General features: G+C 36.5%; 1 protein-coding gene across 1 annotated transcript in view; it reads left to right on the forward strand.

The window, feature by feature from the left end:
- Nucleotides 1-12025, forward strand: part of alms1 (ALMS1 centrosome and basal body associated protein) — a 121229-nt gene that overhangs the window by 82276 nt on the left and 26928 nt on the right. The window contains exons 14-15 of the mRNA XM_039751865.1: nt 4073-4291; nt 6424-6656. Of these exons, the coding sequence (XP_039607799.1) occupies nt 4073-4291; nt 6424-6656 (452 nt within the window). The remainder of the gene's footprint in view (nt 1-4072; nt 4292-6423; nt 6657-12025) is intronic.

A 12025-nucleotide genomic window follows, 5' to 3' on the forward strand; every position in this document is an offset into this window, starting at 1 on the left:
CAGTCGGAGCCCAGGTACATGTGTTTGTGGATGTAATTTCGGTCATTGCAGTGATTTACCTATATATATATAATTCACTAAGACCATGCAAGCAAGACACATAATTGCTAAGGAAGGAAGAGAAGGTAACAAAGGTAAAGAAAGCGATCACAATCGAAACGAAGATGGAAATTGTGTGGAAATATGAGAGTGCTGTTCATGTGACTGATCTCGCTAATATGTACAGCATGTCAAAATCCACCATCTCGACAATTTTACAAAGAAAAGATTTGCATAAGGAGGCTCCTTCTAAACAATAACCACCTTCCATTTCATTCTCCTCCTCCTCCCTTCCTGCAGCCCAAAGATGTCAAATTAAATGGTGAGTAGAGTATGAAATTGTTGTTTCTAGAATAGAATAGAGTGCCTTTTATTGTCACTATACACATGTACAATGAGATTAAAAGCAGCTCCTTCAGTGCATACATATGTGTAGAACACAAGTAAATAAACAAATAAACAAATGGTGTGAAAAGATGCAAAGAAGTTGCAAAAAAAAAGTTCTGTATAGGGCTTGTATGATTGTTTCTTTAGCCTTAGCATAATGCCGGATCTATGGCCCCGCTTCTTCCTTTCCCACCTCCTTCTGCGTTGTCTCCTAGACCCAACAACAATCCACGGAGAGCCCGCTGAGTGAAAAACACTCGAAACAGATGTCTGGCTCTGGACACCGATGTCTATAAGGTTCTGACAGGTGTAGCGGATGTTTGCCGAACCATTCGTGTACAAACAAGCATAAAAAAAAGTACAAAAACAACAACAAAGTGCACTGAAAAGGAGAGCCCTGAGCCACTGTGACCATGTGCGCCGCCATGCTCCTAGCTTAATCTAGCCTACTTCTGGTAGGCTAGGCACTTTTTATAACTTTTTGGTTAGTACATTAGAAAAATTATTGGTGTTTTGGTAAATTATGCACATTAGGAGTGGGAGGTTCAGAACGCATTATGGGTATTTCCATTAATTCTTATGGGAATAATAGAATTGACTTACAACCAACTTGAGTTACAACCAGCCCTCGCGAACTAATTAAGTTCGTAAGTCAAGGGTCCACTGTATTGTGTATTTAAGTTAATCAAATTTATAATGAGTCTCCGGAAATCCACCCGCCGATGTACCGTATTTGCGTATATAATTTCAACACAAAGGTTTCATTTTACCAAACTTCTCTGCAATCACTTCCTGGTTTCCATCAAAAAGGCCAGCAGTCTGAAATTCTCGCTGATAAACATGATAAATATACCTGAAGAGACCCTTTTAAGGAAATTTAGAAAATTTTGCTTGGAGAAGGGGGTCAGCTTAAATACTGGTCATCGGCAAATACATGTAATTTAGTAGGTAGAAAAGGGGGTCAGCTAATATACTGAGTCGGCTTATATTCCGGGATCTACGGTATTTTTTTAAATAGTTTTGGATTTGTAATTATTTCAAAGCCACTTCCATCATGAAAAACCTTTTGTGGTAACTTACACCATTCTGCTTGCATACTGTGTTATCTTAAGCAACTGGAAGAATTGTAATCCATCTTACATGACTGAAAGTTTATTTAGCTTAAAATTAGAAAAGATTAAATTTTTTTTTGCAAGAAACTGCCCAAATAATTTTCTTTAATTTGCCAAAAACCCATTAAAGTTGAATTAAGATAAACAAAATGAGATGCTGTTAAGATTTTTTTATATCTCAGATTGCAGACAAGAATACTGGATATTGGGTATTTTGTTTATGTGACCCTTTAGTTTGGATATAGCGGGTTGAATGATGGATGGATGGATGTATAAATTCAGGTGGAGAATTGTGCTGATATTGATTTGATTTGTTATGAAACATACATTTATTAAAGTAACATTGGTATCAAAAGGGCATTTGAAGGAACAGACTGCTAACAAAAAAGTACAGTACTTAAAAGTAAATGGATAAAAAGTCTGAATTAAGGACCTACAATCTGTAAGTGTTGAAAACTGGATCACAGTTTGTATAATGAGAGACGAAATAAGAGAACAAATTAAAGGCTGGGATTGAATTCTGGTTGTTAAGTTAGAAAGACGTGTTAAGTCATACTCCAGCCTGGATTCAGGCATGTTAAACTACAAAAACATCTCAAATGTAAGCACTACCTTGAATTGTACCATTACTTAAGTCTTTGTTCTTGGTCGTGGAAAGCCATAGTGACTGCTGGTTTTTGATTCCACCCCATTCCTTGATTAGGAACCAGTCTTAATCACAGAATTTAACTTTCAATTAAATTAAATTTTTGATACTTTGACCTTTTTCGCGATTATCATCCAAAATTTACATACAGTGGACCAGATTAACACTTCATAATACCCCCAACCCACCCTTCATTGCTTTCTAAATACAATGGAATCTCTGTTCACGACCATAATTCGTTCCAAACCTCTGGTCGTAAACCAATTTGATCGTGAACCGAATCAATTTCCCCCATAGGATTGTATGTAAATACAATTAATCCATTCCAGACCGTACAAACTGTATGTAAATATATATTTTTTAAAGATTAAGCACAAATATAGTTAATTACACCATAGAATGCACAGTGTAATAGTAAACTAATGTAAAAACATTGAATAACACTGACACAAAACACCCAGGCTCCCTGCTCAGCTGCACGCGCAGGCTCGCTCTCTCAGCAGCAGGCGCTCTCTCTCTCTCAGCAACATGCACCCTCTCTCTCTCTCTCTCTCTCTCTCTCTCTCTCTCTCTCAGCAGCACGCACCGTCTCTCTCTCTCTCTCTCTCTCTCAGCAGCACGCAAGCCTGCATGCTCACTCTCTCGCTCAGCAGCAGGCACTCTCTCTTCCTCTCTGTAACAATGCAGCAGTTCGCGCTATAGCCTTGCAAGCCAATCGCTGTATAAACACCTTATTTTAATGAGTTTTAAGCACGGTTCAGTGAAAAGCAACCAAGAAAATAACATTACAGGAGTTTGCGCTATATAGCCTTGCAACCGATCGCTGTATAAACACTTTTTTTAATGAGTTTTAAGCACAGAGGAAAAAATGAACATTTGAAAAAAGTAACACCGCAACAATTCACGCTACAAACCGAAAAATGAACATTTGAAAAATCCGTAATACAAAAACTAATCATAAACCACCAAGAAAACCTTGCATGAGTCGAGTTCTGGCATGAAGTGAGGAGGAACTAGGTGGAGAGGAGGTTACAGTTTTGAGGGAGAGTCTGGTTTTGTAGGTTTTGACTTCTTGTACTCGGCGGCAAGATCAGTAACACGAATGCCACGCTCAATACTTTTCAATTTCTTTCTTTACTTCGATTTCAATTTTCTGCAAAACTTTCTTCTCGCCACTCTTCACTTGCTTAGAAGCCATGGCTAACTGCAGAAGCACATGAAATACTGTAGAGCACAAAGAGATCACAGATAAATCACGCACGTCTGACTGAGAACAATGAACAGAGAGCGGTTCAACACGTGCTTAAATACAGTAATCGTCGTGTACGAACAGGAAGGGAAATGAAATAGAGCGCAAAGAGTTCACAGCGAAAGCATGCACGTATGTCTGACCGAGAGCAATGCAACATGTGCAGAAATCATCAGCGTGCACAAACTGAAAGGGAAACTGGCTTGTTCATATACTGAGTGTGTGGTCGTGAACCGAGGCAAAAGTTTGGTGAACTTTTTGGTCGTAAACTGAGTTGTACGTATACCGAGACGTTCGTGTTGTACATTTTTACAACAGTTTATGATGAACGCATATTAGTGCAAATTGAAGCAAGAAAGCTAGTGAGCTGTTGGTTGCATATATATTTAATCTCATTGTGAATTGGCAGCTGTTTAATGAAAATAAGAGGTATTTAAGACTTCTGTATAAGAATAAAAGTAGGCATTAAGGGCTAGGCATATTAAAATGTTAGTTAATTAAAATAAAGCCTATGAAAATTTTGCATTATCCTCAGTAATTGGTTTTAAATAACAAATTAGATGGAGCAATATCATGCAGCAACTTTTGCTCCCTTTAGACTTGTGAGTAAGAACCCTTATTCTTCATTATTAATTTCAGGTCATTTTGAGATAGTCAGTAATGCCACCAAGAAGAACACCAAAGATGTTGGAATGACTTTTCCTTCCCCAGACTCTGACAGTGGGCCTCATACTCGTTTCTCTGCTGAGGCTCGAAATGAAGAAGCGTCTCACAACAGGCTACTGTTTGAAAGAAGTGAGCATCCTCGGGTGTTCCTTTATGAAAAAAAGAGAAAGAACAGACAGAGACATCCTAGAGGTGAGTCTATTTCTTTTAGTATTTTAAGTCATAGCAAAATTAAAGACAGTGTGACCTGATATTCTGTATTTTCAGGGACAGTCTGGATTTAGATATCCCAACATATTCTTAAAAATGCTTAGTCTCATAATTTACAGACACGAGTAAAGTCTTACTACATGACCTTCCTCTGATATTGTACTGTGAATTTTGTGGTCACATACATCATGGCTAGGTACTAATTCAGGCGGTGTTTAATTACCAGTCACATTAGTTACTTGCCAGTGCATGCACATGCAAATAGCTAGCTTTAGCTATGTATAGATCCTATATAAGATGGCTTCAAGTGAAATATATTGTCCCTATATAGTAGATCATCACTGCAAAGAAACACTTAAAATCTGCTTTTGTAAATTATTATACCACAGCTGTCAGTGGTGCAGTTATTTTGACAGTAATAGTGTTATCTGTGACACAGTGATAAGGTATTATAATTAGTTTGTGTATGTGCTGTGCCACCTTCTAGTTCTGAGGAATTTCCATGTGTATTTAAGTGGGTGAAAGATGTTAGTGATTGTTCTGATTCCAAAAAAATAACAGAAATCAAAAAAATTATAAACAGATGGAATGACTCATGAATCGTTACATTCTACTCAATCAAGTGCCAGATCTCTCTGCCCGTTTATTGGGAGAATCCAGTCAGCTTCTTATGTTGTGGGAACAAGGTATTATCTTGTGAACTAAAGTTATTAAAGTGAGAGCACAAAATAATGGAATATGTAAGACGTAATGCAGCATTTAATGCATTGGCAAGGAGTCTTAAAATGGGTCATGTTAAACATTGTTTAATTAAACCAGATAAGCCATTTTCACAAATTTATACTGATAAGTCCTTTTACAGTTCTTTTGCTTTCTGCATGGCTCTGTATCCAGCAAAGTCAGTGCAGCTCTGCATGAATTTAAATTGACTATTTATACACAGACACTGATTATAATTGGAGAAATTACAGGTGTGGACACTGTCCCTTACTTTGAACTCGCATGTGTCAACCTGTGTGTATATTTCCAGCCCCAACATTCAAGGGTTGTGTAAACATTTGATCATGCCCATTTGGGTAATTTCATTTATCATCATAATTTTAAAAAGGGCACACATGATTACGTGATAGTAAATTGCTTTGCCTGACCACACTCCCTAATTAAAAGGAACGCTTTCTGCATGATTAGTTATATTTTCCAAACAAAGGGTAGTATTTCATAAATTCTGCCAGGTTATATAAATGTGTGGGCACAACTGTATGCTATATATGCAGTTTGTGTATATGTGTTTATTTTATTTATTTTTTTTTTTGGGAACTTTGGGAGTTCCATAGAATTCTTTTTGTTGAAAATTTACAATTTCAAATTGCTTTTCTCTTTGTAGATGTAATTTGGTCCCTGTTGTTGTGAATCTAGATATTTTGTATGTGTAGTATGTCACTGACTATAGTTTTTTTCTGTCGTCGTTTTATAAATTACAGTAAATTATAGATTATAGATTACTATAATCTATATAGGTTATAATATAGCTAGTTACTTTAGAGTTTGCATCTAATGTTTATTTTCCTGACCTTAAAATCTGATGGCAAGTCCATAGTTCTCAATTGTGCAAAAGATGTAGGGTAGCATATTGATTATTATAAACAATCTTCTTAGGGCTACCAGTTTATCATTTAGCAAAACAGTTGACCTTATTATTCCACTGTTGAGAACAAAATGTGCAAGGTACAAAATATGCTCATCCACTCTTTTGGTACACATTACAGTTGTGTGGTATTGATAATTTTTCCTTTGCATTGATCTGTGAGGCATGTTTTAAGAATTAAAACTGTTTCAGCATAATAACATCCTTTAGGTGGAAGGCAGTGTCATATTAAATAGCTACAGGCTATTGAAGTGAAGCAGATGATCACTTTTTTTGTATGGACCTGTTTTTTTATTTTGATTTGATCAGAGACTGTTGCTAGAATATCTCCTTTTGATAACAGTATTAAATAAGTGACAGGTTGGGAATATTGATGCTTAAAAAAAAAAAAAGGAAGCAGTTTACTGTCCATCAGATTACATGCTCTATCCTACTTAAAGTAACTTTTCAATATGCCATTCATTTCTAGGTGTTAGCTGGTTTGTTCCTGCTGTGGAATTGATGTGTGTAGGGAAGGACAGAAATGACATGCAGTCTAAACCAAGTCTCTCTTGGTTTGCTCATTTTAAAAATGAAAAGTCATGGAGGCCACCACTAAGAGAAAGGCATATGCAGGAAGAGCCAGTGAGAAACTTGTGGAGGGAAACGAGACAACCAAGTACAAGTCAACCGCCTTGTGCTCTTGTGCGTGTGACTTTACAGGTAAGGATGTATTATACTAGAACCTCCTTAATTTGATTGCACTTTTAGTTCTGTTTTGTTACAAATAACCCTCTCAAGATATCCCGAAAACTAAATATATATATATGTATATATATGTGTGTGTGTGTGTGTGTGTGTGTGTGTGTGTGTATATATATATATGTATATATGTGTATGTATATATATATATATGTATATGTATATATGTATATATATATGTATATATATATATATATATGTATATATATATATATATATGTATATATATATATATATATGTATATATATGTATATGTATATGTATATGTATGTATATGTATATGTATGTATATGTATATATGTATATATATATATATATATATATATATATATATATATATATATATATATATATATATATATATATATATATATATATATATATATATATATATATATATCTATACTAATAAAAGGCAAAGCCCTCACTCACTCACTCACTGACTCACTCACTCACTAACTCATCACTAATTCTCCAACTTCCCGTGTGGGTGGAAGGCTGAAATTTGGCAGGTTCATTCCTTACAGCTTCCTTACAAAAGTTGGGCAGGTTTTATATCGGAATTCTACGTAATGGTCATAACTGGAAGCAGTTTTTCTCCATTTACTGTAATGGAGATGAGCTTCAACGCCGTGGGGGCGGAGTTTCGTGTGACATCATCACGCCTCCCACGTAATCACGCAGTACATAGAAAACCAGGAAGACCTCAAAAAAGCGCTGAAGAAAACATGCATTATATAATTGAGAAGGCAGCGAAACAATAAGAAGCGGCGAAAGTGACATATACAACCATATTCATGAGTTCTGCTACTTCGGAAACAAAGCACGATGTAAACCTACACTTTAAATTAAGTTCATAGACAGGCTGCCGCTGGCGTTTGTAATTTAGTGCCTGCCCATATAAGGCCGTCCGTCAGCGGCAATCCAATAGCAAACTCCCACTAAATATTCACGGGTTAAGGACTATGCTTATGCAGAGGAAGATGAGATGGTCAGGGTGGTGTTTGGTACAAACTCAGCGAAACTGCAAGAGAAAGTTTTAAGTGCCAGGACTAAGGTAACATTAAATACAGCCATGGACATAGCACGAGATGGCACCAGCACAGCTGGGAAACTTCGATGCATGTACACCGAGCGGCTCACGTGAACTGACGCAGTGCACAGATAAAAGCAACAGTTCCAAAGAGCTGAACAAAACCGAATTACACAATTGAAAAGGCAGCAAAAAATATGAAGCGTTTGATACATACAAGCATATTCATAAATCCAAAACAAAGCACACGTTGGAAAAAGTCAATGTCCCGCTAAAGGAAGACAGTGTAAAAAAAACCCGTGCATGCAGTGTGTCAGGTCTCAGATAAAGAAGAAGACGAGCTGTTTATTGATGCAGTAAGAAACGAATCGATGAATGAAACCTGTCATCTTTACAACGATTGACAAACACGGAATGTAACTTGAACACAACACATCCTACAAATACGAACCTGATTGAAAGAAATAATGATAATCAAATCCTTGATGACAGCAACACTCAGTAACACTCACAAAACAAATACTGTATATTGACAGTCATGTTACGTTATTTTTAAAATGTTCCCTTTTCTTTTTCATAGCTTTTTTAACACACTACTTCTCCGCTGCGATACGCGGGTATATATATATATGTATATATATATATCCCGCTCTACATACTCGAATAATGGATACTTTATTCGCCATCAATGATTGTTTTGGTAAAGCCATACTCAGTGTATTCATTAGATGAACGGTAAAAAAGTAAGAGCGAGGGAGGATGACTCATTGAGGCATGCAGGCTGTAGTCTTGCGTCAACTCTATCTGAATTGCGATCACATTTGAAAAATATATCTTTTCAAGTTCTATTTAGTCCATATGTGTCAAACTCAAGGGCGGGGCCACATCCGCCCAGCGTGTAATTATATCCGGCCCGCGAGATCATTTTATATACTGTATTATTGTTATTAATGGCCCGGGTATATGAAGCGCTGGTAACACAATAAACTACAGATCCCATAATGCAGCGCTTCAGCTGCCTTGCCGAACACTTGCATTAATCAAGTCTACCTTATGATGCTGCAAGTTATTGCGAAGCTATAGTTATTGCGCACTGAGTTTGCACGGCGCTTTGGTGACTTTGAAGAACAAAAAAAGTCCGTCTACATGCGGCTCGAACCTTGTGCATGTTTGGTAGCACATATCTGTGTGAGAAGCTCTTCTCAGTGATAAAGACTAACAAAACAGCACACAGGAGTCGCCTCACTGATGAGCACCTGCAATCCATCCTGAGAATCTCCACAACACAGAACCTCACACCAAACAGAAACGAACTTGTGGCCAAAAAAAGATGCCAGGCGTCCAGCTCTAAAATGACATATGAGCAAAGACAACTGCATGATTTGATTTGTTATTGCACGTAAGAGCGGGAGTCAACCGTTTTAAAAAACAGCGTATTGCACTGATAATGAAATAGCTGTGTGTGTATATATATGTAGATATGTATGTATATGTATATATATGTTTATATATGTGTGTGTGTATGTATGTATGTATATATATATATATGTATTTGTGTGTATATATGTGTGTGTATGTATGCATGTGTGTGTATATATGTAGATATATATATGTATATATGTGTATATGTATAGATATGTATATATATATATGTTTATGTGTGTGTATGTAAATATATATATATATATATATATATATATATATATATGACAACAACACTCATCACTCACAACAGTGACAAAACAATTACATTGACAATCAGGTTACGTTATTTTCAAAATGTTTCCTTTTCTTTTCATTGCTTCTTTAACACACTACTTCTCCGCTGCGAAGCGCGGGTATTTTGCTAGTATATATCTATATATATGTATATATACTAATAAAAGACAAAGCCCTCACGCACTCACTCACTCACTCACTCACACACTCACACACTCACTCACTCACTCACTCATCACTAATTCTCCAACTTCCCGTGTAGGTAGAAGGCTGAAATTTGGCAGGCTCATTCCTTACAGCTTACTTACAAAAGTTAAGCAGGTTTCATTTCGAAATTCTATGCGTAACGGTCATAACGGTCGACAACGTCCGTCATGTTGAAATTTCTTATTCATGCTCTCATCTTCACGAAATTTGGTAGGCGGCTTCCCTGCATTAACCGAAACCAGTGTACATACTTATTTCGGTGGTATGACGCCACTGTCAGCCACCATATTGAACTTTCCAACGTCACTAATTCCCCAACTTCCCGTGTAGGTAGAAGGCTGAAATTTTGTACTTATTTCGGTGGTATGATGCCACTGTCGGCCGACATATTTAACTTTTCAACAGTCTTTGTTACTTATGGGTCCATCTTCAAGAAATTTGGTACGCGGGTTCCCAACGCTAACTGAATCCTACTTACGTACATATATATGTCCATAGCCTGCAGCTCAGTCACCGTGTGAGGCAGCATTGGGTCCCCCATCCCAACGCCTCACATGTTGTTGATTGCCTGCCTATATAAGGCCGGCCGTCGCTCTGGTCTCTATATTCCCTTCCTTGCTTCGCCACGGGATTCACGTCTCCCTGCTGATAACTACAGCCTTTTTATTTAATCCACGGCTTCTCCGCTGTTTTATTGTTCATTTATTACGATTATAGTTATTGTGTAGGTATTTTAGACTTACTTGACATTGTTCAGGTACCCATTTCCTTTATCATTCCAACCGTACCCAATTAACATGTCTATCGAGGTGATCACCATTGATCAAAGAACTGTCACTTACCGAGTGGTTTCCATGCCCGGAGATGGCACCTACCTTTTCCATTCTCTTTGTTACATATTGCACAGCCATATCAGGCTCACTCTGGAACATTGTGTCTTATGTATTGAATGACTGGGACAGGTTCAAGGTGTGGACTGATGATGGTACAGGAGATAATTATACTACACAGGAGCACTATAAGAGTGAAATGCTTGAGCCCTTCACCTATGCATCTGCATGTGAGTTGATGGCTGCCGCTGAATTGTTCGGTTGTCACTTTTAAGTGTACCGAAATGGCCAAATATTTTACACCTTTTGACAACTGCCAATGCCTCTTAAACATTTTAGATTGACAGGTGACGATTTCAGTAGTGGACACTTTGATGTTTATGAATGTTTAAACTCTCAAAAGCTGGATGTGAAGTTATCGATGAAACCGGTTGTATACTTACAACGCTTGACAGATGCCGAATGTCTCTTCAATACAAGTCCCACAAATACTGTCGTAATTGAAACAAACCATGAAACTCAAACCGATTATGACAGCAGCAATCCAAGCTGTGAGATTTGAAACAAGATTACTGTTCACATGGCCAACTGTACGTTGCGTGCTCAAGAGTAAGCTCAGCACACAGCTTAGTCATATTACAACCGGAGGGCCGAACTCACAATGTGGTATACAAAGAAATCCTTAAAAAATAATTATTTGTATATTTTCCCTCAGTTTAAAAAGGTTTAATTTTCTTCTTAATAAAAATCTTAAGGCATTACTTCGCCGCTGCGAAGCGCGGGTATTTTGCTAGTATATATATATATATAGATATAGATATAGATATATATATATATATAGATATAGATATTTATGTGTATATATGTGTATATGTGTATATATATTTATATATGTATATATGTGTATATATATTTATATATGTATATATGTATATATGTGTATATTTATATGTATATATATATGTATATATATGTATATGTATGTATATATATATATATATATATATATATATATATATATATATATATATATATATATATATATGTATGTGTATGTATGTATGTATACAGGGTGTGAAAAACTATTGCCCCCTTCCTGATTTCTTATTCTTTTGCATGTTTGTCACACAAAATGTTTCTGATCATCAAACACATTTAATCATTAGTCAAATATAACACAAGTAAACACAAAATGCAGATTTTAAATGATGGTTTTTATTATTTAGGGAGAAAAAAAATTCCAAACCTACAATGGCCCTGTGTGAAAAAGTAATTGCCCCCTTGTTAAAAAATAACCTAACTGTGGTGTATCACACCTGAGTTCAATTTCCGTAGCCACCCCCAGGACTGATTACTGCCACACCTGTTTCAATCAAGAAATCACTTAAATAGGAGCTGCCTGACACAGAGAAGTAGACCAAAAGCACCTCAAAAGCTAGACATCATGCCAAGATCCAAAGAAATTCAGGAACAAATGAGAACAGAAGTAATTGAGATCTATCAGTCTGGTAAAGGTTATAAAGCCATTTCTAAAGCTTTG

The sequence above is a fragment of the Polypterus senegalus genome, chromosome 4, assembly GCF_016835505.1.
Source record: "Polypterus senegalus isolate Bchr_013 chromosome 4, ASM1683550v1, whole genome shotgun sequence".
NCBI lineage: Eukaryota > Metazoa > Chordata > Cladistia > Polypteriformes > Polypteridae > Polypterus > Polypterus senegalus.